The sequence below is a fragment of the Neocloeon triangulifer genome, unplaced genomic scaffold, assembly GCF_031216515.1.
Source record: "Neocloeon triangulifer isolate White Clay Creek 2 clone unplaced genomic scaffold, ASM3121651v1 ptg000004l, whole genome shotgun sequence".
NCBI lineage: Eukaryota > Metazoa > Arthropoda > Insecta > Ephemeroptera > Baetidae > Neocloeon > Neocloeon triangulifer.
The window spans coordinates 2207152-2233508 of record NW_026775547.1 but is presented as its reverse complement, the minus strand read 5'-3'; the positions used below and the strand labels follow the sequence as shown (position 1 = coordinate 2233508).

Sequence of the window (26357 nt, the reverse complement as noted above, 5' to 3'; positions counted from 1 at the left end):
TTGTTGCACCCTCAGGCTGCGTTCGCCGGCGCCCGACCTCAACCGCGGCGATGAGTTGCATCAGCAGAGCGGCGCTTCTAGTATGAAAACCGCACTCTGATTATTTTATCGTACATGCACGCCCTGACGCAAATTGAAACGTCGCATGCACACTGCACAGCTGTATGTGCTTGAAATTCGCGGCTGTGCACCGTGTTTGGATTGACGGCCGACCAGATTGCCAGTGCAAAGAAATTGTAGCTGCGACGCTCTCAAATTGCTTTTTAATGCTTTCTTAATGGGAAAATATACAATGAAGGTACGACTTTCTGCGTCAAACATGTACTTTTTTGGCGAAAATGAAACGGATTTGATTAATTTCGTTGGAAATCTTATATCAAAAAGCTGTATTTTCAATTTTCAGATATTTAAGAAGTATTTTTATGTTTATACGAAATGCCAAAATCTTCTCTCTGGAGAATTAATTATTTTATATTCAAGTAAATTTAGGAACTCCAAAATTGTATTATGGGAATTCTAATTTGTTTCTTTTTAATAATTGTTTCAATCGTTGAAAGTAATTAGAATTTATTTAACCCTTCTTTCCTTTGAACTTATCATAATTTTTAAATAAAACTCAAAATATTATTCACTAAATAATTCTAAAAGAGTAAGACAATTGTATTCTAAAATTGTGTGCTATACATTCATAATTTTTATGGAATTAACGAAAAATGCCGCACCTTTTATTCGCTTTCGTAATCCACTAGTAAAATTATTTTTCAATTACTAAAAGTGCTTCGTCTAAAATGAACCGAATGGCTCGCAAAAAGCTTTTATAGATCAGCTTTTCTGACAGGAAGCAGTCGCAAAAAGCCTGCCACAGTTGAAAGTGTCTATAAAGTTCTATTTCAGCTTTGGCCAGTCGTCATGTTTATGTATATTTGAATGTGCGCTTTGCATTCATCTTTTCGGCCGGGCCCATTCTATTTATTAAAGCAAACGCGAAAAGTGGAGCGAATTTACGAGTCGATGGACGCCGCATTAAACGAGTGCAAAATAAACGAGCACGTGGAATCGCGGCGAGGAATAATAATATATAAAAAGCAGCGGGGGCTATTTTCGGCGAGCTTCCACAATTCATCCTCTGTAATCCTCACCTGCGCCCCAATTTCGCGTGCAGTTTTCGTCTCTTATCTAAAACAGCGCTGGGCAAATAAATATAAATCGTGCGAGGCGAAGAGAGAGATTATTGGTTGCTAGGCGAAATTTGGAGCGCCGCCAACGCAAATTTGATCAGTACGAAGCGCTGCTGCGTTATTTTATTTGATATAAAAGCCTCTCTGGTGGCCTTTCGGGGTCCACTCCAGCGGCAATACCACTTTGATATCGCGCCCACAAAAGCAGCTCTCTGGGTCGAAATATTAATAATATTCAAGAGGGTCGGAAATTTGGCAAAGTTTCCGCTGCACTCCAAAAAGCAGGGGTCTCTGAATGTCAAATATAAAAACAGAGGGTACTCACCATCTTCAAAGATCTCATCCAACTGAGCTAGCGGGGGCTGGACGGGGGCCTCTTTTTGATACATGATGATCTGATTGGGGCCGAAAGCCGTCAGCACATTGCGACCTCCGAACTCCTGCAACATTTTGAATAAAATATGAAATTAAGAGCAATTATTTCTGGTCTTTGCACTATGATGAAATAATTAGGGTAAACTAATGTGTGTTGAATGTCGATGGGGAAGGCCGATTGGGTCAAGATGCGTCTCAGACATGTGGGTTCATTATCTCTGTTGGGGTCAAAAAGCTAATTTTTTGTGATATCGCTTATTAATAATTTATTACGAAATGAGTAATTTTTAATAGCCTTGTAAACGTTTAAGATATTTTATATTGTTTTATTATCCATAAAATTAAGTAAATTTATTTCCCAATTAACTTTTGATTACTTTCAAAATTTTATTTCAATTATAAAATTTATTTCAGTAACTTCCGATTTCAAAGAACTATCTAATAGAATTTCCTTAATTTTATGATTTAGTTCCTGATTTGATAAGGATCAATAAGCAGAGCATGGCATTTTTTTTCTCTCCGCAGCGTCATATCTGCAGGATCATCTTAAGTCAGTACGGAGGCGCCGGCAAAAATTAGGTCTTGTTATTTTTCGCTCGGGTTGCGTCACGTAATGTGCGCGTCAGCAAATAATCTGCCTGCTCTCAAATAAAAAAAGAGAGAAAGAATAATCTCGGGGTACATCAAATTCCATCGTCCAAATCAAAACACGGCCACGCACTCTTGCTTTTTTTATCAACATCAGCAGCGAGTGGCCGGTTTGCGAAACCAGTTCGAGCCGGTCGCGTCCGCTCTTTCAAAGCGCTTCTGCACTATTTTATGTTATTTGTTTTGACGTGATAGCGAATCTCGTACGATTTTTGAAGAGAGACGTATTGACGAAAAACAGAGCCAGATAAGAATGGTGATGTGCCCGGCCGGCCGGTCTTTTTGCGTTTCAATAAAAGTGGGTTCAGCCAGCACGTGCTCGCTGCTCGCCAGGGTGATCTGCGCAAAACTCTTTTCGAGAGCAGAGCGGACTGATTTACAGTGTTTTGCACGTTCGGTGGTCGTCCTTGCCAGGCTCCAAAGCGAAACAGAAAGTGGCTCGACACAACAGAACAGAGGAGATGCGGAAAAACGAGACTAAACATAAATAAATATAGATATAGAGACAGAGAGGTAACTTTGGCTCGATGTTACATCAGATTTTATTTACATTCTTTTGAGTTGAAAACAAAACGCACATCGTATGAAAGCAACTTTAAAAGTGGCGTGCTTGTTTTAATTTTATGTGTTTGTCAAGAATTTAAAAAAGTGGCTTTGAAAAGTATGAAACTTTAATGGAGTTAAAAGTGGATTTAATTTTTAAAGCCAACAATTAAAGGAAAATTTACAGGGAAAATTAAAAAAAAATTAAGATTTATCATTTATCCTGTCAAGAAAATTAATATTTGACCTTAAAAAATTGTGAAGTTTTAAGTGGTAAAAAAATAAAAGCGTAATTTAACAACAAAATAAAATTTTAATCTGATTAGTTTCTTCATATAAATATTTAAAATGAATTGAGAGTAAATAAACAAGTATTAAATACTTATGGTTTTAATATGAAAAACTTTTGGTCTCTAAATTTATTCACCTCCATTTAGAGTAATATTGATTATTAAAATTAAAAATTTAAATAATCTGTATACCAAAATACGCCCAAAAATTTATAATGCAAATGAGGCATTACTATTAATAACCCATTTAAACCAGACAGTGTAGTCCACTTGGCTAATTTCCGCCACTGCAGCTGAAAATTTCTCATTCTGCAGCACACATTCATTATTAATTAAACTTGATTGTGTTCCAAGTTCCGTCGTTTCGCACAGAGCACCGAATATTGCAGCAGCCCGAGTATATAATGTACCACAGACAAAGCGCGCATTGTGCAAATTCATTAGCTAATGTGCTGGTGAGTAGCACTTTTCGAGTGCTGCTGGCGACAATGCCCTCTCTCCGTTTTCCCAGAAAAGCTGCTGCGCATTTTGTACGCAGCGGACTTATGGAAAAACATAATAAAGCTTTTGGGGCGATCGCAGGTGAAAAGGGGCCAAGATGCGTGGGTCGTCGGAAGATGTGACCCCACGTGGACCGATCACAACATTCACACAAACACTGGCGTCTCGCCAAGACACGGGGAAAGGAAAAACACTTGAACCTCATCAGAAAATCTGCTGTCGATTTTCAAAGCGGAAATGACCCTATTCAGAAGATTTGATGCAAATAATTTGAAATTTAAAGTTTTCCCAAATTTTAATTTGTAATTTTTGAGGCAAATTTTGTTTTGATCTACGTATTCCATCCCACCCTTCCTCCCATTGACGCAGTCCAAAGTTGCAAAACGTGGAATTCGTTTAATTACAAGAGCCAAGAGTGTCCCTTTAAGAGTGCATTACGCGTCTCTTCTGAAATTAGAGTTTCAGGCTGCACGTCAGAAGCGAAAACAATAAACAAACATGAGAAAGAAGGAGCTTGTAACTTAAATCGTTTTCGAGTGCGCCCACTATGCTTAATTAAAATGACGCTTCTTGACAAACAAATTGTTCTGCAGGGGGGATTACGGCGCTTCTTTTGAAATTCGACTCGTCAAACGTTCGAAAGCGCAGAGTTGACTATAAATAAGCCCGAATTAGACACAAAACGCACACCAGGCTGCATTCTTTGTAAATATACAAACGCCGAGGAGCTCGACCGCAGGTCATTGCCTTGGGGTGTTATGAATTTTGATGCCTAATGACAGTGAGTTGCAAAACACAACAAACGTCATCAGTCAAAAAGAAAAGAAAATTATAAACAAGTTTCGAATTTCATCTGCAAAAAATTTAATTTAATTTTTTCAAAACGTTTTTCAAATAATTTCCTTTTTGATAATTACTTAATGCTTGGAATTTAGTTCAAGAATTCGCATTTCCTTTTTTATTAAAGAAAAATTATAATAAATATAAATTATTTAATCATTATAATAAATTTTTAAAGGAGTGTGAAATGATTTGTCCCATACAAGACAGAATCGCAGGGATAGGAAACATCATCCATGAGAATGTGATCAAGTTTCTTTGTGACGTGGAAAAGCAAGAGCAAATCAAGTGGCAACAACAACAATTATGTTCCATAACGAAGCATTTCCTCATCACAAACGCCGCCGAAGATCGCACCAACTGCAATCACAAGACACATAAGAACCGAAATAAAATTTGGAGTGAGCTCTTTGTAACAAGGGATTTCCTGCTCAGAGATGTGAGCACGGTCGCGGGAATAGCCCGTCAAAAGCTCCAGGTTTCCGCGAGCGTTTCAGTTACGGTGAAATCCATTTATTTCTGGCAGCGCGACGGTTGCCGGGGGCGAAAGTTGGTGGTGGCAACGAGAAAGGCCCGGTCCACCCTCGAGGGGGGTGCAACGTGACTCTGTGTCTGCCCGCGAGGGCTGGCCGCTGGCCAAATTGTCAAGTGCGGCCGAGCACGCGCTTCTCGGAAGCGTCTGCTTTCAGCACTTTGGCCGCGGCGCGAAAATTCCCACGAGGAAAATCGAGCTCACAATTCAATTCGATTAATTTATCTTCAACCGGCAGAACTTTGCATGGGTGTTTATTTGCACCCCGATGGAGAATGGGAAGGAGTTATTTTGAAGTAGGATTTCGAGGAAGGACACAGAGAGAGGTTTAACTGCCAAGGACGTTTCTGAACATCTCGTTGCTAAGGCAGTTTGGTGCAGAGGCTGTTGAAAGATAAATTTTAATGTCTATCAACAGAGGAAATTCATTTGATTTTCAATTTGCCATTTTTAAATCATTTGCCATGCTTCCAATTTCGCCAAAAAAATTAATAAAGCGTTGAAACTTTTGGTTCAAATTTGTTGGTTGAGATTTTTATTATTTTTTTATTTAAAGAAAAATATTAATGCAAGTGTGATTTTCAAAAGAGCTTGTCTTGTTAAAAATAGTAAATCCTTTTTAAAAATTATTAATTTATAATTAAATTAACTATTTGAATATTTTTTCATAGTTCATAAAAGTAAATAAAAATATGCACAATTGTCAATTAATTTTTATATCATTTTGTTTTTGTACGGAAAAAAAATGTTACAAATTCCAAATTTAATTTTTAAATAGCCGGAGTTCACTTAAAACGAAACTTTAAAAGCTTAATTTGTTCTGCCTGTAGCTCGCACATATCTATTGACATCCGGCAAACGTCCGTCGGGAGCAATCAGCAGAGCACTCTCAACTCAAGCTCTCAAGACCAAACTTTGCAGAGTTTGTGACCCGCCGAAAATAGAGAGCCACCTTACTTTTTCCAAAGGATATAGATTGACGGCACCAGCGGCTGTGCCGAAATTGAGAGGCAAGCACAGCTGCCTGCGCCACCCGCATCACTGCCGCGCTCGTCCTTTTGACACCGTTCAGGGTCACGGCAGGAATTTGCGTTTTTAAAAGTGGCGTATCGTTGTGTGCAAATTTACGGCTGTTGCGGCTGCCGTTCGGTCGGTGATGCGCTCCAAAAAACCTTGGTGTGATGCGCGAATGAGACGCGGCGATTATTTAAAATCACAAGGTTAGGCGCGACGCAAGTGCGAGAGAGACGCCGCGGTTCACGGCAGATGCTCTTTTTATCTCGCCACGAATTCCGGACTTGAACCTCACCCGCCGAGAGCCATTTCCGGTCGGCATTGACATTCTCGATAAGGTTCAAAACCATAAATGTCAAATTTTAAATATATTGAAATAATGGTTTTATATTTTAATAAATTAATGATAATTTGATCAAGGCTATATTTTATTTTTATTTGCTTTCAAGCTCTTTCTGCCAATGGATATCTGCAAAATTTGTATATCTGATTCCAAATATCCCTAATATATTATATATAAAATAGTTAAAAAGTTATTAAATGAATTTTTGTTTCATAAAAATTAACTTTAGAGATTTTCTAATGAAATAAATAATAATGTGAAGAATCTTAAATTTAAACAACTATTTTAGAAGGAAATCGATATTCAAATAATGATTTATTTTAGAATATAGATCTAAAGCATCCTTTAAAAATTTTCCCGTAAAAATAAAACATGAAATAAATAATTATATTAAATTGTTTGAATTTTACGCACGAGTGTAAGCCAAACAAAATCCAATAAAATGATTATGTATACAAATTTTTATCTGATTTTCTAGCTTTAAACGTCTGCGAGAAATATATAACAAATTGTTAATGACTGAATTTGCAAGTTATTTTAATTTAAACCACACGCAAGACAAGTATTTCCTTATGTTTTCCGACTGCAAAAAAACTGCTTCTTTGAATTGATATACGTAAAAGAGCCAATCTGAATAATACAAAAACAAATATCCAAACGTCGTGCAGCGCACACCTTATAATTATTGCCCATTGACAGATGGTATAAGAACAAAGAAAATAATTTGAATAACAAGCGTGATGCATTTCCGATTCTGGGTCATGTTTTATTATGCACATAAGAGCAGATAATAATAACGAATAAAACGAGTAAGACATCCCGAGTGTTATTACGCCAGTTTCAACTATATAGGCAATTTGAACGCGCACGTCTCTGACTGCCATACCAGAACACACAATGATGGCAATTATTCACCGCCTAACAAGAGTTGGCATGTTTTGTGCGCCGAGCTTGGCCAGCAGAAAAGCGTTGGATAAGCTGGATAGTGGTGAGCCTTGACTCAAATGACGTGTATGTGCCTCTTTTTTCATTTAACTCTCATCGTTTTTGCACCGTCAGATTTTCATCTTCTTATATTATTTCTTTCTCTTATTTGCCCGACGCGCAGAAGTGTGAAATTTATACATACGCGTTGGCCGACGTATTTTGAGTCTCTTATTTTTCGCAAAAATGCACTGTCGGTGAAATAAAACCATAACACCAAGAGAGCGAAGTGAAAATATTGTTGAATACAAAAGATATTTTAATCGCGATGCAAACAAGTGGTAAGAAGTTTACATTGAGGCAGAAAATCGCTTATACAACGTAGCAAAACAGAGGTTTCATTCAGACATATTTACGCAGTTTCTTAAATTTACATAATATTAGTTTGACCTCATGTTTTTGTGAAGTAAAGAGATTTGTTTTCTAGTTTTATGGAAATTTCCAGTTCAACAAAATCGTCGATGAAGAAGCAATCAAGAATACATAATTTGTCAATTTAAATTTCTCTTCTAAGGGGGCGGATTAATAAACATTATTCTGCAACTTAACTAAAGATTTAATTAAAAAAAACATCCATTTTAAATAAAAATATAATTATCACAAAAGAAGTAATTAACTGATTTAATCAAAACCATAATATTCTAATAATGTGTACCTTAATAGTCCTCCCATTTATATAGTTACTTTAATATCCTAAATTGTCCAATTTTGTATCAAACTGAGTGAAATATTGGATATATTTAGAGAATTGTTTAATCTTCCTTCGTAGTAATTCTCAATGGCCAATAAAGAGCAAAAGTGATTAGTTTTTTTATGTTTGGTGAAATTTTTATTCATAAACATAACATTATTTACTTTTAATAACTTTTAACTGTTATTAAATTATTATTTATTTTGCAGCCATTATAAAAAGAAGTTTTTTTTAGTTTAATTAAACTTCATGATACAATTTTCTTCTTTTTATAGAAAATAAGCTGTAAAATTTTCTCCATTCGTCAAATGAAATTAGCTTCCAAACGTAAGGTTTCCACCGAAAGGTAAATCACTCTGAGGGTAAAAAAGCGATCTGTTTGCATGGCAGCTTGAAACAACTTTTTCTGCAGAATCAGCGTGCTGCAACAAGTTTGAACAGGCTCGTGTGTGAAAACAAGGCGGACAAAAGGAGACGCGCACCACCTGCGGAATGCGCCTCGTTGGGATTTAAAGGTACAGCCCTGAGACGTAGGGGAGGAAAAGGTGCGATCAGGTAGCACAATGGCCATTTAAAGCGACCTTGATCCACATGGAGACGAGGGGAAACTCTCTTTCGAGGGCTTCCACAATCGACAGGATATTATTTGTGGCGAGGATGGTGTTTGCGGCCGTAAAACCGAAGCCGCGACTTGTCTGCCATCGCTCCACCGTAGAGATTGCCAGCTAATAGCAATAAATGCTGAGAGAGGTTTCCATACACGCACAGGCAGATGGATTTTGCTAGGGCGAAAATAGCTGCAGCGCCAGTCGAGCGCGGTTTATTGCACAAGATAAGAAAATGCTAATTGGGGAGAGCGGAAAATGCGGGAAGGCGCAGAGAAGCTGCTGCTGTTGATTTGTGTGTATTGCACCATCTCGGTTTCACGAATGCAAACTGAAAATAAACCAACCACGTAATATGCAATTAGCACACTATGGATTTAATGAGTCGACACGTTTTGAAAAAAAAAGAATTGCACAACACGTTAAAACTAATATAATAATTAATAACATTTTTATATTATACTTTAATTCAACTATTTCATTTGTTAAATTGCTATTTTTTAATTTGTTTATTAAATATATATATTTTTAAATAAAATGTTAAAACGATATTATTAATGTTTTTGTTCATTGGAATAGTAAAAAACAATTTAATATTGCAAGAATATTACAAGAAGTTCTAAAATGCTTAATGAGGTGTAAAAATATAAAATAAGTCAATCGTTAGGATGGAATTATACATTTTGGTAGTGCAAACTTCCGCACCTCCTTTGATTAGCTGTTGTCATATTATCTAAGCTATTTATATTCAATTTAATTAGATATTTTATGCAAATAATTTGGAATAAAAGTTAAATCCAGATTACGGTTTGTTTAAAAATGTAATATTGTTGTAGAAATTCACAATCGAGGGTTGATTCATGATGATTAGAATGTAATAGTTATACACATAACGTTGAAATAGTCTTAAGGATTAAATAGAGAGATGAGAAAAAGCCATGATAAAAATAAATAGAAAACACAAAAAAATTATGATATTCAGAATTTGAATGAAATAACCCAAAAATTTGTTGTTGTTGCGACACGCTTTGAGTCAATGAACACAGCGCGCGACAGTCACATGACCGACCGTGGCTAAAAAGCTCGCGTATAAGCAACAATTTCATTAATTAATCAGCAGGCCGCTTGATAAGGTCGGACATCGTGTTGCGAACAAGGCGATCGTACGATGTCTTTCCTCGAAGCAAAAATGCTGATGAAAGAGGGCGTGCTCGTGACTAATGCACAACGCTGTGTATATATAATTCAAAAACGCACTATGCTGATATGAAACTGCGGTCAAGCAATGCGCACGCGATGGTATAAATGTCCAATTTTTATCACGTTTATACGACAGGTCATTACTTGCATGACCTGGAATATTTCAACATTAAAGGTGATGACTTGTCAAGTTCAGAATAATATGAATTAAACTTTAACTTCACACCTTGCAACGTTCTGTTTTTATAAATAGTTAATTATTGATTTTTTTTTTTTAGAAAATATTGATATAAAATTTACAATCAAATATTTATGATTTGATTAAATTCCAGTTAAAAGGCTTAACATCGTGAATTATTGTAGAATATAATATAAAATTGTAAAATATTATTCATAAAGAATATTTTTTACTAATTATATTGCCATTTTTTTACAACGATAAATTATTGCAGGTATATCCAAAAATTTATAAATATTTTGTAATAAATTGTAAGGAAGCGATGATGAATTCTCTCCAAAGGAAAATCTCCATAAAATAAAGATCCTTGAGAGGATCCGTACGTAATAGGGGTCATAAAATACTGTAATGGGGGCGATTTGCGTCAAGAATCGTGTTAACATCAGCGTCAGCCGTCAGAAATTTTGGCAAACTTGTGCGCTTGAAAGTTTAAAGGTGCATTTAACTGCGGCCGTCAGCCGAGCGGCGGGTTAATATTTTTAGCATGGGAAGCCCGCCGAATGACAGGGAAGTCACTCGAAAAAGCGCTCGCTGTATAATTTTTCGTGAGAGAGACGCGCCCCAAGGTTGTTGACATATCATCCCGTTCGCGACTTTAAAATTCATTGATGCAAATTTGGAGAGAAGTGTAGCAAAACAGGGCAGAGAGTGAATTTGTTTCCATCAGCGATATCGAGGACAATGACGTCGAGCCGATCCAACGCAAATGTAGCAGCCACGCTGGAACACATCGCGTCTGGTAATCTAATATTCAACAAGCCTCAAGGAGTACACCAACTTGTTTGTACATGAGTTTATACTGACGTGAATGCGGTGAATGAATAAGCATGCATGCACCGCAAACGGTCGAACCAACGCAAACCAAGAACAAGTTTTGCAACAAAGTGCACTCGGATAAACAAAATTAAAAATGAATAAGCTAGATTTGTTTGTGAAGAAAGTTGGTGTAAACAAAATGTTCTATCCTATAGATATTAATGAAAACTTCATTCATAATTTTGTTCATCGAGTGCACTTTATTGCAAAACTTGGAGGACTTGTCTTAAAGGGACTCCCCCGTATAATGATTTTTACTCACAATCAGAAAGGGGAAATAACAGAAAATTGCAGGCAGATCGAGACTGCGAATAAAAAATTGCACTCCTTAGGAATAAAACTCATCAAATGGTTCACATTTTCCCGCTAAAAGCGTTTGAATCATAGGTTAATATTTCTAGACCTCTTCTGAAACTGAAAAATCAACTGGTTTTGGCGGGGAAAAGGTCAAACATTGGAATCATGATTTCATCCCTTATTAATAAAACAATTCAAATCAGGACTTCTTTCATAAAATTTAAAATTTTGACTTATTTTTAATACAATAATTAATTTCTGAAACGAACTTTTAAATAATATTACGTTGAACTCCATTTTTGATTAGTTGTAAAAGTAACTTTCATTTCGCCTTCGTCCACTCTCTTCTGTTTTTAATTCCAAAAGTTTCAGAGTAAATCCCAAAGCAGCGGAAATGGAATTGCTCCCCCTCATGAAAAAAGAATAATGCAATCCCTCGAATCCTCCGAGCCAGCAGAAAACAGGGATGGAGTACTCTTGAGCAGGCAAGAGTACTGCGGGCAAAAGTTTGCCGCGGCTTTCTGTTATATCCAGATATAATTCTTGGGGCCCTTCTCGAGGTGCTTTACATTTTCCAGCCACATAGGCAGCTGCCGGTGCTGTCAAGAGACAGTCAAACTTGGCACAAAGTTACAAGTTAATAACTTCATGTTGCTGCGAAAAGTGTCCTCATCAGCTGTGGCGTGGAGTTGCAACACGGTGCAGATATAATATGCTCGTGGCACTTGGGAAAAGCAATTAACGTTTCCTCTATGACAAACTAGGAGAATGAAAATGACAGTCTAAAGCTTACTGGACTTGTAACAAAGATTCTAGAACCATCTAAAATGTTCTTGAAAAATTTAAAATTAACAAAACTATTTGATTAAAAAAAAGATTGTTAAATGAATAATTTTAAACTGTATCAATATGCCGGTTTTTTTTTAATTTTTATATCAATTGGCTTTATGAGAGTTGATAAGTCTATAATATTTAAAATGCAAGGGAAATCAATATGCGGATAATTCAGTGATTAAAAAAAAATACTATTCTATTCGTTACCATTTTTATAATTTAAATTCATACAATTTACTTCCAACAAGCTCTGGTTTTTAATTAATAAATATTAAAAATAAATAAATCTAACGTCACAAAATGATCAATTGCATTGTAAAAATAAATTATAAATAAAAAAATGTTGATTTCCAGCATATTCATATAAGATTGCATCATCCTGCTCAGATTTCAAATTGTATGAAGTAATGTTTTCTGTATAATAATAATAATAGAGCTGACAAAAACCAGCTTGCATTCATGCGGCGATTGCAAAAACTCTCATGCAGTGGCACGGATGAATGAAAATATAAATATCGAGCCAAAGAACTTGGAGGAAAGTCGCGTTATAATCTCTCGCGGCACATCTATTGAAAAACTGCACTTGACATATAGACAGAGGTCAAGGACGAGAGGAAAAACAGAAAAGGAAAGTGGAGTTGAAACGAAAAGAGTCACACCACCCTGTACGACTATCACATGCCCATATAAGGCCACCTGCGGGGGTTAATCTGATTAAGGGCGCGCGGAGTAATAAGATTTCATTGCGACAGACTCGATAGGGGCTTCTTCTTTGTTTCACTCGAGCGTTTACATAATCGCGATCACATGACGTGCGAATGGTTGAAGTTGGGCGCAAAGAGCGTTTTTCGCGATTTTGCACATTAACGTGACTGACGCGCGGCCTAAAATATATCAATTATCTAATCTCGCTTTTGTATTTGTCTCTTCACGTGATTGATTATTTTCTTCCCGCATTTGAAATTGGCAGTTTTATTTTTTATTTTGCCACTGCTCATCGCAACGTGGATTTTTTATGGAAGACAAAAGGGATTCTGCTGAGCGTTAACTGTGCGAGAAAGAAAAGACAAAAGACGCAGAATTTCGGTTGAATTGGCTTTTGTAATTACCTCGGAGTTTCATCCACCAGCTATTGTTCCTAAAAATTTTAAAGAAAAGTTGCGATGAGCTCGACTTCAGGGAAAAAGAAAAAAGCAGGAGAGGAGGGAAGAATGGCGATGGAGCTTAATTAGCTCATTAGGCTAATATAAATTTTTAAAAATTTGGTGAAGAGATAAATATGTTGCAAAAAGTTGAGGAAGCTCCAAGAATTATTAAAAAAGTCCGTCATAAAAAATAAATGGGTAAATACTTATTGCTGAAATTTTTTGGAAATTCTTATTGAAACAACTATTAAATAAGAGAGCAGCAATTTCAACTGGCTGTGAGTGAAAAAAAAACAAACTAAAAAATAATTGAATTAAAAGTGTGTCAATGCCAAATAAGTGTTGGCAAGTTCAAAATGAAACAAAATTCCCCTAGTCACATAATTTGTCATTTCATCGATATAAAAACTCGTTTTCCATAGAGAACAGCCCTGTAACACTCTTTTGAAACTTCCCAGACTCACCTTGACCGATTTTCCTCTCTAACACATGTGATAATGAGTCAGAATCAGGTGTGACTTTTCCGTTTTTCGCGAAAATTCGCCGGGAATCATCATCACCGCGTGATGTTGCCAGAATTAGGTCGCGCACGGCGAGACACAAAAGATGAGTCATCTCGTTAAATAATCAGGTTTTTGCATAAAAGCAACTGCACGAAAAAAATGCGCATCCCGAAACCTGACTCGCGAAAACGAGATGCCTTTGCGAGCAGAAAAGAAAAAAAATTCCGTCTGATGCGCAGTTTGTTCTTTGAGAGCGAATTTCAGGCTCGGCTGCTCGAACAGGGAGCTCAATTGTCAGCAGCAGAAAACGTCCTGCACAAAAAATTGCAAATATAAAAACGAAGGCAGGCGCGAAACGACGACGCGTATTTGCTTTTCCTGGACTGCGAGTGCCAAGTTGAGGCGCAATTCCGCCTTTGACTGCCGAGTGAATGCTTCTCACTCACAACTTCGTCTGCCGATGGAGCACAAATTTGCATATATGGATGGGCTGCCTACCCAAGAGCAACTTTATTGAATGCTTATGTACTTGGCCGTCGGATGGACACCCGAGATTTGCTATTCTGGCTGCAGAGAATAATTTTGTAAGTGCTTGCGTGGGTATTTAGAGCGAAAGGAAATTATTTTAAAATTGGCTTATATTTAATTATTTAAAAAGAATTATTAAAATAAATTTAAAAATAGCTTCATAAATTTTCATATTTTAAGCAACAGCATCACATTTCTATTTCAAATGAGAGACGCGGGAGTAATTAATAAATAAATTTGATTAATTAATAGGCTTTGATTTGAAAAATTAATGCTAATCAAGGGAACTTTATAAAAATCAGAGTGAATAATATTTTATTTATAAATTTCATCATAAATGCTCACACTTCCATAATAATTCATTTTAAAACATAATTTGCAACTAAAATTGAAATCAGTGGTTATTTTTCCAAAATTTAATTTAAATTTCCAAATTATTAAACCAGAAGTTTGGTTATATTATTTTAAAATTGAAATTATTGATGAATAGAAATTGAAAGTGCTGCTTTATTTTACAACGGGAATGGACGATTTTTCAAAAATTTATGAAAGCTGAAAAGCAGAATTTTCCATTTTTCTGCCGTTCAACATTTTATTGTTTTTCCTGTTAAACACAGGGGAGCTCGTCAAAGAGTATACAATAAATCAGAACATCCTGACCACAAAGTTTCAAATTTTAATGTGCTGTCTGTTACGGAAGCGAAAGTATAAAATTTATTTGCACCGAAACTCGTTGTCTGACTCTGACGCAAAACCATATTTTGTTGTAAAATGCGAAATGATGGTTCTGGAAATTCTAAAACATATCTCTGCACGTTTTCCACTACTGTACAACTTGCACGTGAGCCACGTGCGGGGATTTTTCCAAAATGATCACGCAGGTCGCGAATGCAGGGCGAAGGACGACGCTTGGATGGACATTAGAAAAAAATGCAATTATGAACATTCGAAGTGCATCATGCACGATCTCGGCAACACGCATTTGTGCTAAACAGAGCACGATTTCTTGCTTATTGTTAGTTAAAATCAGAAAATGCATCTCTCTCGAGCACGAAATGCAACAATTACGCTGCACTTATAATCAATCTGCATCCCTGCTTTTTCTGGGTCTTGGCAACTCCCTAGCGGCGGCGGCGTCACGCAGCCCTGATTTACGACCTGCTTCAACTGGCGCAGCGCACGAGGAAAATTATTGTGTGCCCAGCTTTCCTGTGTACGAGAGCTAGTTTTGAGTTGGACACCCAGCAGTAAATTACGAAACTGAGCTATTACTTCTCTCTGCTGGAAAAGCGGTGTTTTGCGGTCTCTCTAATTTAATTTTCAACTGCGACGCAGAGCTTGCACTATGTAAAATAAAACTGACTATAGCTTTTCTTTGTAAAATCTGAAGCTCTGGAACATATAAATACTATTTTAAAATTGGAGAGATAAATTTAAAAACAAAAACTAGTTTTAACTCCTAAGGTTGCAAATTATAGATTAATCATTTAATTTACTTTAGCGTTCTTCAAAATTTGGTTGGATTAATTTGATTAGATCTTATTGTTGGCGGACATAATTATGAGTCAGAAAATATTGGTTATATATTTGATGCAATAATTTTTAAAATATTAATTGAACTTCTAACTATCAATGGAATGTCTTTCCAGGTTTATTTTTAGATATTAATAACAATCGCCTGTAACTTCGGTATTATTTATATCATATTAAAATCTTTATTGTTTTTTTTTCACCAACATAAGCAGAGTCAAAATTTGTAGCAATTATTCGCTAAAAAAACTATTTAAAAATAATAAAAATAAATTTAATTTAAAAAAATTCGTATTAACTTAAAAACTAAAAGAACTTTAATCTTATTTTTAATCTTGTTATTCTCATTTAAACATTTACTTTAAACATTAAGTAAGTTTAATGCTTTCAAACTGTCTTATCTCGCCTTATAATTGACGCTTATGAGCTTTTTAGCTGCAACTTATCTCCCGTATAAAAGATCAGTAGAGAGATAATCTTGCACGCATTATTATCCTTTTAATCTGAGCCTCCTAATATAAAGGCCAACTTTAATAATATCTCATCTAGCTCTCGTAAATTCTTATATATTTCGACTCGGAAACTGCGTCGCAGCAAACGAGAAAAGGCAACGCTCGGGAATGCACTTTTGAACGCAGCACGGCGCACGAGAAAAGTAGTGTTTTTGGGCGCAGCGGCGGCCGCAGGACGTGGCGCCTTGTCGTAATAATGATTATTATTACACCGCGAGAAAGAAAAGCTGTGGGAATTGAACTTTTCTTTCTTGCGACACCTATCTTGGTGCGCTAAAAGTTCATCGGCTGGAGTGTGGGCAAGAGCGAAACCGGCGATTCTGGCAGGTGAAGCGCGCTTTGAAGGTGCTTCCAAGGGCGGTCGCGGCTCAAGGAGAAATTCATAATAAACAAGCTCGAGAGCTGGAGCGATCGTTCGTTCTGCTGTGCATGCCGTGCTCACCAAGTGCATCGCTGCTTTTCAGTTTGTCCGCAAGGTATCGGGTGAGCAGTCGACGGAGCTCTGCACTCTCGTCCTCCACCAAGGACTGCTCAGAATGTTCAAGAGAATATAGCTTGCTTTTCTATTTCCGACTTGATTCCAAATACAAATTTAATCAACTCTGTGGGTTAAAAAGAAGCAAAGGAAAATTCTGGACGGTTAAATTTCTTTTTACTAATTTATGAGAATTGTTATAAAATTTATTATTTTACTTACTTACTTTTTAATACATTAAAAAATTATGTATAATTAAATTTAAGAGCAGTTTAGCAGTAAAAGTTAAATTTACCAAACCTGGATAGTTAATATTGGACATGGCGCAAGTGTTAAAATAAAAGTAAGTCAACACTAGAGGAAATAAAAATTTAAAACCGGGCCCTACCTCGCATAAATATAAAATGAAAAATGAATGTAATTTTCTCAATGAATATTTGCAATTTTTTTTACGGTTTGAACTCCAAATTTTAGTTGCAAATTGCGTTTATTCTATCATAAGTTACTCCCCATTTATCTTAGCACCAGGTTTTATTGTTAGAGGCAAATAAGTCTGTTTTCTTTGATTTAAAAAAATGAAGTACATAATTTGTTTTTTGATTGTTTACTAAGCAATTGATTTTTAATTTAAGAAGCCATCTCAAATATACCTAAATATATTCCTTATATAGTCTTTAGCAATGACGAAAGCAAGCGAAGTATTCTTATTTATTCATTTTTTAATAAATAATAAGAAAATGATTAGTAGGGGAAAAGTACTATAAAGTGAATAAAAGCAAAGTCAAATTGTAATAAAATCTAAATAATAAAATTATAAATATAAAATTAATAATTGAATAGAAAAAATAAACATAAATTATAGATACTTTTTAAAATTTAAATGATAAGAAAATTAAAATATTTAAAATTTTAATGTTTTTTTGCAGATTTTAATAATATTGATATAGTTTCATTTCACGCTATAAGGCATTGATCTCTTCTTAGCGTTTTATTTCAAAACTTCATCCCTTTCTAAATTAAAATAAAATCCAGCTCGAGCCAGAGGAAAAGTGGCTCTAGTTGAAAGTAGGCTGTGTGCAAACCACCTACAGTGCTCTCGTGTTGTGTTTGAGCTTCTGGAAAACCGCAAACACCTTTGTATTTAGCGTTGTTTGTCTTTCACTCGCTTACCCCCAAGGGCTGCGTTTGCAGCGGACAGTTCGCAATAACAATTTCGTCTCGCCCAGAAAATACAACATTCGCGCAATTTTTCTTTCTCTCCTTCCCCGCAGCGAGTGTGGAGATAACAAAGTGTACTTTTCACTTAACCGTATAAATACAAGCTCGCACGTTTCGGAAAGTCCGGACTGATAAATTATCAACCATTACTCAAATCGCTCTCCAGACGAAATTCGCGCACGGCGAAAAAGTTGATTACCATACTGGGTGCGTAACGATCGCAATTTCGGCGCGCGCACGACTCCATTTGAGCGGATAATCGCACCGAAGTTGAATAATTCATCCTTTTAAGGCCCCACCACTTTTGCTCTCAAGGCAGGAATGTTGCAATCAGGCCAAGTAATTAGCATGGATTGTTTGAGAGGCTCGCGCTGTACATCGTCAAGGTGTGTTACGCACACAAGAGGTTAAACTAATAAGAAAAAACTTTAATACTTTTTTATTTTTAATTATATAGCATTGAGACCTTGCGCTAAAATAAAATAAAAAATGTTAAATTTCGTGCAAATTTTGTTCAATTTTTTTTTATTTAATTAAAATTTTAACTAAATTTGGCCAGGTTCGACACAAAATTCAAATGTAATGAAAATTTGGGGTTAAAAAGAATGTGATTGGTCATGTTTTCACTAATTTTTCAATATTTGGAGTATCTTTTTAAGAAAATTAATTATTTTTTACTTTCTACTTTTTCTATTTATAAATGAAATATGAACAATTTTATTGTATCAGCTCGACATATAACCAAACAAAATTAACTATTTTTTCTATTCTCAGTTTCTTTGCATTTTATATTCTTGTGACTTTTCTTTGAGATTAAAAAAATCATTGGTCTTCATCAAATATTTAAGACTTAATCTGGAAAAAATTACTTACTTAAATAATCCTTTGGTCGAGATTAAATTTCATCATTTTTAGGGAAAAAATCCCCAATTATTTCCTGCATGTGCTTAATTTAATTATTTGAACACAAAAATTTTAATTTTTTGGTTGTGATTATTATGAATGAATCTCTCTTTTTACTATCCAAAGTTGACACACAATATTTTCACTGTCGGACATTCAAATTAGCCGATCGAGGCCAAGCGAGCCGCTGCTGCCCCGGATAATTACCAAGTTGTGCACTTTGCGTTTTGTTTACATATCAAACGCGGCGATCGCCAACGCCGAGCGACGGTGCATGCAAATCTAAGCTTGCTTGTATTTAAAATTGGGCGAGCGCGGCGGGCCAAGGACCTCTCTGGCCGGCCAACTCTTTCCCTACTTGTTCCAAACACACTCCTCGTTCGCACTCCTCTATAAATAAATAATTCACATCCGCCTTTCGGCGCACCGAGAGCGTCGCTGGAAAATAAATAAAAATTTCCCATGCACATACTTTTGTGTTGATTGAATTAGCACTGTTGGCGAATCTGCAGCAGTGCAGATACAAATTTTCGCCGGCGAGACCAATTTGCCGGTCTTCCTCGCCCCGACGCTTCTTTCCTTTGCAAAGCCTTTCAATTTAGCTGAGGCGAATTGGGCAGAGCTCAACTCTATCCTCGGATCAGACGTTTCTGTGTTGTTAAAAGCTTTTTATATGACCCGGGATAGTTTCTTTGTGCTGCAGAATGATTTATTGTTTGTTTGGACGATTCAGAAAGTCGATCAGTTTTACACAATTTATATGATTAAATATTTTTTTGTGATTAAATAAATGTTTTAATATAAGATTGCTTCAAAATATTATGAAAATAATTTAATTCCAAAAATTGCTATTTACAAATTCACTGTCGAGCAATATCAATAAAATTTAATTTAAAATCTGGATTTTTTAAAGCACATTTTATTACAATTATTACTTCATTGCTTGAATAACTGGAGTGAAACTAAATTTAAAAATATAAAAAGTGATTCAATTATTAATTTTGTTTAATAAAAAAGTAAACAAACTTGTTCAGCTCCAAATTGCCTGGTTCTAAATTATAGAACTTAAATTAAAAAATGAATAGCTGTGAAACTAATGAAATGCTTTATAATTTACTCTGAGAATCTCTCAAAGCAATGAAAATCATTTAATTTTGGTAAATTGAGTATTTTTTGTTTGTTAAATTTTGAAAGTTTTCAAGCTCATTATCATTATCATTTTTTATTTTATAATTTTTACTTTTCCAGTCCAATTATTAATGCAGTAGATTTCTTTTAATAATTTCCTTGTTAATGATGTTCAAAAATTTGAAAAATTTACTATTACCCTCATCAAGGTAATAATGATTTTCTCAACTCCCCGAAATACGACAAAAATTAGATCAACATTAATACTACAAAGTACGTTTTTTTATTATTTGATAAAAATGAAAAAGGTCGGGACTTCCTTCATTGATAGTATTAGATTCAGGAAAACAATTTATGTTTGTAAACAGCTAATGAAAAAATTATTTACCGAAATAATATATTAATAAAAACAGATCAATCTTCCGCCCTGTCTATGTACTTTGAAACTTTCTCGAAGCTTCAAACCTGCTTAACATTTTCAAGAACATTCTATTCTCTCCCGACTATGACTCTCATGATTAGTACAAAATCTATAAAACTCGCACCACCCCTGGGTTTGCCATTGAAATTCTCCAAATTCAGGACCAAACTCAACCGGTATCGGTGGCGCTATCTTTTGGCCACTTGGCAAACTTTACTCGAAAATAAAAATATTTCTCTTCCAACTGTCAAATCAAAATTTTGACAAATCCTTCCCATTCCGACGAAATTTTGCTATGGAATAAAATTATTATTTTTCTTAAATAATTTTTGAATCTGTTTATATTTGGTTTAACTGTCATTGAAAGAAAGTGCGTAGTTTTTGCTAATAAGGGCCTTCCAAAAAAGGACTTAACGATTTCCGTTCAAGGCTGTACAATTCATTCCGAAAGCGGTTTTTACGTTTGAAAATGGAAATTTCGGATTTTCATTTTTCATCTCCGGCTTTTTCAAATGCTAGGGAGGATCTGAGTTTAATTAGAAAACGGAGCGTCGGTCTGGAAAAAAATTCGTGCGAATCACGGCCGGCGACGCAAAAACGGAATTCGCGAATCTTGCTCGGATTGGTGCGCACTCGGACATAGCAACAGATGAAACCGCATTTGCCGCATTTCGGGCGTCCCGAGCGTCCGGAAAACGTGGCCGAACCGAAGCGGCGACATTCACGGTTCGCGCCGCGGGAAAGTGCATCGCGTCGGGCGCTCGCGACCAGTGGAAAAGTTGCATTTACTCACCCGTTGAGGCTCTTCCCGCACAGCCGCCATGGCTGCCTCATCGCTAGCTGACGAGAGAGGGCGACGCGATCGATCACTTTGCGCCCTTTTATTTCTATTTGGCGCATTCGTTAGCGATTTCGGCTCAGCCCTGACGAATCGCACGGATAGAATTAAACTGATTTATGAATATTTTGTTACCTAAAGGATGCTACCCTCGGTTTAAATCGGGAAAAACAACCACTTTCTAACTTTACAAGGTCGAAGATGTATGCAACCGGCGGTACATGCATGCCCATTATATTGCATGACTCTCAGGAGCTATCATTTATTTTTTGCGAGCACAATTCAATTAAAAAAAAAAAACAGATTTAACTGCATTTAATTTATAATTTAAAACAGAAATTGAAGTGCAGCAAAAACTTTCAGGAAATATTTCCATATTTGGTGTAAGTTTTAATTCTTCTTGGAAATAAAGTTTTAGTAATACTAAATATTTTATGACTGATTTTACGTGATTTTAATAAGGTTTCAATCTGTTAAAGATCAATTTAGAATGTAATTATCACAGTTTTTTTATACTAAAGCATTCGTTATTAACAGAAATCTATTTTAATGCGAAAAATACATTATAGAAATTATTAATTACAAAGTATAAAATCAAGAGTCTTCTTTTCTTGTAAATTTAAGAATTCTCCGTCTCCTTATATCTGTAACAGAAATGAACAAATTTTTAACAATGACTTTTCCTTAATTGATCTACTTAAACATTAAGCTATGGTGGCCCAATTAAAATTAAATTTTTTTTAATAAAATCAACTATGTATGTATTCAATTTTTGTTTAAGGAATACTAAACTAAATCTTTTTCAAAATTTTAGTGACCAATATTGCAAAAATAAAAGTAACATTGATATATTTAGATTAAAATTAACTTTTTCTTTAAGTAATTTTTATAAATAATTAAAAAAAAAATATAATGACAATTTCACCTAATCAAAATCATATCGCCATCAATTTAAATTATCAAACTATGTATTCAAAGGATACATCAAACTGTAAGTTATAAAATTTCTTATAATATTATAAAAAGTGCTACTATATATCAATAAAATACATACAAAAATATTTCCTTGCAACCGATGAGATGTTAAAATTATATTTTTATGCTTATACTCACTTGCATTTAGTACAGGTGTAGAAAACAGTTTGACCTTCATCGGCAGATCTGAGCTGCAGGGTGGCGTAGGACATGACGTCGTTTCCACACTTGGGACACTTTCTTTCAACGACGGGTCCCTCGGCTTCGGCCGCAGCATGTTTCCTTTTCTTCTTCCTCTTTTTCTCAGTTTCCAACTGATCGGCGTCAACAGAATTGAAGTGAAGGACGTAGTGAACCTCGTTTGCATCCAGTTCTGTTGAGAATAATTTTTTTTTATACATAGAAAGCAAGGAAAAATAATAATAAACAAAAATCTAATTCATACCATCAACAGGGTAAGACTTGGTGCAGGTGTAGCAAGTCAAGCCACCGTTTGGCTGCAACACCGGCATGATTGAGCCGCACGAAGCACAAAAGTCCATATTTGAAATCGGAGTTGTCATGATGAAATTCAAATTTATATACAAAACATATACAAAAGCAAACTCAGAACCAAAATTATTTGGCTTGAAGACAGGCACGTGTGGTCGTCCTTAGGTGAGGTTTCATTGGTCAGGCCACGCCCCCTTTTCTGCGACATTCGGGACTTCTGGTGTACGGTTGGCTACACTGACGATAACATCAGCTGCTAAAATAACATTGGAATTTTGCAATTCGTGATAATATATCGAAATAAAAAAATTTTGGCCTTTATTATCTCTGCAGTTGACAGGTTTATCGTCGAAATTTGCAAATCTTTCACTGAATGGTGTAGTTTTTTTGGAAAATCTCGAGAATCTCGCTTGAGACGAAACCACATGTGCGAGGAATAAAGCTGAGCGTTTGGGCTAAAAAGGTAAAGAAAAGGCCGAATTGGTTGTTTTTAGGTCAAGACCACGCACCTAGTAATTATCAAAATCACTCCTCAGGCGTTCGTCCGCAGTCGCAATGCTGGCAAGTCAGGTCGCAGGCCGTCTGGCCCGGATGCAATTGGCCAAGAACTCTGTCCACCGAGTCCTTGGCGCCAACACTTACACCACTCTTCAGAAGGTTTATGTCCTCAGACGAGACAGCGATGGACTGGCCGCCAAACGGTTCCAGTTCAGGCGGGAAAACAAGGACTTTGGGCACAGGCCGGATAAGACCCCAACATTTACCAAGATTTACTTGGCCATGATGGGCTTGCTCATGACTGGAATTCTCATCGATTACCCACTGCAAGATTTAATGAAAATTTTAATATGTCATCTCATTACAATGATCTTTATATTTATAGTATTGCAAAGACGATTTACCACAAGTTCTTCCCCAAAGTGGACGCTGCCTCTCAAATTGAAGTCAACAGGGCCGACGAGAAAGAGCAGAACGGAGAGGAACACGGAGAGCACGACGAGGGAAAGAAAAAGAAGAAGAGCAGGGAAAAGATTGGGTTCAGGGATAGAAAAGTGAGTTTAGGGTTTTAGAGTTGCAGAAAATATGGAATATTTCATTTTAACGCCTAGATAATGGAGTACGAGAACAGAATTCGACTCTACTCCACCCCTGATAAGATCTTCCGATATTTCGCTACGGTTAAATTGGGTAGCAATTTGGATGGGGAAGTCCTCATGACACCCCTCGATTTTATCAGATCCCTCTTGCCAGGCATGCTGCAGCCAGAGGGTAGGCCCAAATAGTGTGCATTTTTGTTGTCCAGTCAACGATTTTGAAATAATATTGATTTATAAATGGGTGGTTTGGTTTTTATGTTCCATTTGTCAATAACAGGCATGCTATTTTGAAACTCGCTAATAGACTTACTAACTGCTCTAAATTTTTGCATTTTATTTTATTGATAAACCCTCATGAACAAAAAATACAAAAATTCTACTAACAAGTAATGGTATTGAGGTGAGACACCCCGATTTTGATGAAAATTTGTGTACAACTTTTACTACCCATTGGTACCCCAGGTACCCCAGAATGGCTATTAATTTTTGCCCAATTTCCCTTGTTCAAGTTTTGCCATTTAAACTCCATGTTATTTGAATTACATTGGAGAAATCGAAAGTATGCAAAATATATACACAGAGGACGCTTTTGTTGCCTACATTTAATCGTTTTTAACATGCGTTTAAATGGAAACTACCAACCCCTGTGAAATTGGGCAACTTTTGATAGCCATTCCTGAACACCCAAGGGTAGTGCAAGTTGCATACCAACTTTCATCAAAATCGGGGTGTCTCATCTCAATAACATTACTTGTAAGCATAACAAGAAAAAAAAATCAAGATTCGGACTCTTTAGGCCATAACAATTATTTTAATTAAAAAAAACCCTTCACAAATTTGCTCATTGTGTTTTCTTGCATGCTGTTTGTGTTTTTATTAGATAATCGAGTATGAGAACCGAATGCGCCAATACTCAACACCTGATAAAGTGTTTCGCTACTTTGCGACGTTGCAAGTGTGTCACCCGAATGGAGATTACGAGGTTTTCATGACTCCTGACGATTTCCTCAGGTCCATGACCCCAGGCTTGAAACAACCTGATGGTACTTGCTTGAAAGCTTGCAGCTTTTAGCATTTAAATTAGTATTGTGTAAATGGTGATGCTAAATTTTGAAATTTTTCTAGGTCTTGGCTTGGACCAGTATAAGAGATACGACCCCAAGGTATGAGATAGATGTTTAAGTGTGGCTTCTCACGTTTCACTCAAATCTTATTGATTAAATGTAAATTCTCTACTGTATAATCGCCTTTTAAATCGTTCAAAAAAAGTTTATGACTTAATTACAATTTTCTAAATCTCAACGTCTATTCTGATGTTCTGATTGTAAATATAATATATTTCACTTTCTCTCCTTCTTCGAATGCCTTTTTGTATTTTGCGACTAACAAGAAACTGCTGACTAATCTAAATCTGTCAAAATATGTGATTCGTCTCCTCCATTTCTCTTTCACTGAATGCAGACCCATACTGAGGTATACTAATCTCCCGTTTTCTAAGTCTACTAAATCTGCTGGCATGAGTTTTTGATTGAAAACCTGAATTTTTCGCTCTATATATATTCGCCATCACTCGTCTTTTCCGCACCTTCAACTAAATCAAAGAACATTCTCCTTTTGATCTAAATCATTTTGAGTTCAATCTTCGGCACGCATATTTTGGATTAAAACTATTAGATCTGCCATTGCACCTGTGAGGTTTTTGCATGGTCTCTTTTGGGGGGATGTAAATATTTAGTCTCTAGCCATGATAGTTTGAAAAGTATTAGCCCAAATAAAGGTTGCTTTTGGTGATTGGGAGGATTTGCTGCAGCACTTGCGAGGATTTCTTTGTATAAATTTCATTGGAAATAGCTCATAATCATCTTCTAATGCCCTGTCCAGAGTTGCTGATAAATTATTATTTGTTTAAAAGATATCACTGTTCATTTCGTTCACTTATTTCTATTACAGACGATGACAATTGCAACTGCAGCTGAAGCTAGTGTTAGTATTTTCATTTCATTCCCATTCTACATTGTTATTCTTTTTAGAAAAATTTTGCACTCCAAAATTAATCCAGAATTTTTAAATCTGCATGTAGCTCTTCATTGGATTTTTTGCCTTTATCAAAAATTTAGCTAGAGACAGATTCATAATTTGGGTGTCTTTCAAGATTTTTTTTTCATAAAACTCTTCAAATAAAAGTCTACAGTTAATTCTTGTGAGTTAATTCAAAATTCTTTATTCAGAGTATGCACAATAAACTGGAGCTGGAACTGGAAAAAGACAGCATTTTCTACAAACTGGGCAGTTCTGGCCTCATCACCTTCTCGGACTACATCTTCCTGCTCACAGTCCTCTCCAGTGAGTACAATCTCTCTTTTCATTATCACGCTTTGGATCGATGTTTGGTATCAAGTATAGGGTAATTTGAAATCACGGAAGTTTAACGTTTTTGCCAGGTGTCGTGTACAGTTTTCGCGCTGTGAGCTTCTAAGCCTATAGTGTGTTTCGTTTTTCGAGAACTGCATTAATTTGAAAGTTGCGTCGCAAGCAGTCTTTTTTTTTAATATGCTCATTATTAAAACTCTGAACAACTTAACTTTAACTTTTGGCTGCTTATATAGTAATAATTATTCCTGCTAAACTTGCGCTCGTTATAGTTCACATTCACGTCTACATTT

At 35.8% G+C, this 26357-nt stretch overlaps 3 protein-coding genes across 6 annotated transcripts in view; 1 reads left to right on the top strand and 2 right to left on the bottom strand.

Annotated features, from left to right (window-relative positions):
* Nucleotides 1–21130, bottom strand: part of LOC132193580 (MAP kinase-interacting serine/threonine-protein kinase 1-like) — a 41689-nt gene extending 20559 nt beyond the window's left edge. The window contains exons 1-2 of the mRNA XM_059614338.1: nucleotides 21086–21130; nucleotides 1504–1618 (exon numbers count right to left, since the gene is read on the bottom strand). Coding sequence (XP_059470321.1) covers nucleotides 1504–1618; nucleotides 21086–21115 — 145 coding nt within the window. The 5' untranslated portion in view covers nucleotides 21116–21130. The remainder of the gene's footprint in view (nucleotides 1–1503; nucleotides 1619–21085) is intronic.
* Nucleotides 21131–21583: 453 nt separating this feature from the next.
* LOC132193341 (DNA-directed RNA polymerase I subunit RPA12) lies at nucleotides 21584–22789 on the bottom strand. Its single transcript, XM_059613951.1, has 3 exons — nucleotides 22551–22789; nucleotides 22244–22478; nucleotides 21584–21774 (listed from the first exon to the last, which is right to left on the bottom strand). Exons 1-3 carry the CDS (start codon nucleotides 22666–22668, stop codon nucleotides 21750–21752), a joined length of 378 nt encoding a protein of 125 aa, XP_059469934.1. The 5' UTR covers nucleotides 22669–22789; the 3' UTR covers nucleotides 21584–21749.
* Nucleotides 22790–22823: 34 nt separating this feature from the next.
* Nucleotides 22824–26357, top strand: part of LOC132193339 (calcium uptake protein 1 homolog, mitochondrial-like) — a 29444-nt gene continuing 25910 nt past the window's right edge. Inside the window, exons 1-7 of one of the 4 annotated variants that reach the window (XM_059613946.1) lie at nucleotides 22824–23060; nucleotides 23134–23421; nucleotides 23481–23649; nucleotides 24575–24737; nucleotides 24820–24857; nucleotides 25645–25677; nucleotides 25923–26037. In XM_059613946.1, coding sequence (XP_059469929.1) covers nucleotides 23153–23421; nucleotides 23481–23649; nucleotides 24575–24737; nucleotides 24820–24857; nucleotides 25645–25677; nucleotides 25923–26037 — 787 coding nt within the window. In that variant the 5' untranslated portion in view covers nucleotides 22824–23060; nucleotides 23134–23152. Of the gene's footprint in view, nucleotides 23061–23133; nucleotides 23422–23480; nucleotides 23650–23706; nucleotides 23867–24574; nucleotides 24738–24819; nucleotides 24858–25644; nucleotides 25678–25922; nucleotides 26038–26357 lie in introns of all 4 variants that reach the window. The other 3 variants (XM_059613947.1, XM_059613948.1, XM_059613949.1) reach the window with 3 other exon arrangements.

Excerpts from the sequence above, each read along its gene's own strand:
- LOC132193341 (XM_059613951.1), bottom strand. The coding sequence starts at position 22,668 with ATGACAACTCCGATTTCAAATATGGACTTTTGTGCTTCGTGCGGCTCA. Across the intron at positions 22,479-22,550 it reads CAAGTCTTACCCTGTTGATG|AACTGGATGCAAACGAGGTT; the intron begins GTATGAATTAGA and ends TATTCTCAACAG. Across the intron at positions 21,775-22,243 it reads TACACCTGTACTAAATGCAA|ATATAAGGAGACGGAGAATT; the intron begins GTGAGTATAAGC and ends TTTCTGTTACAG.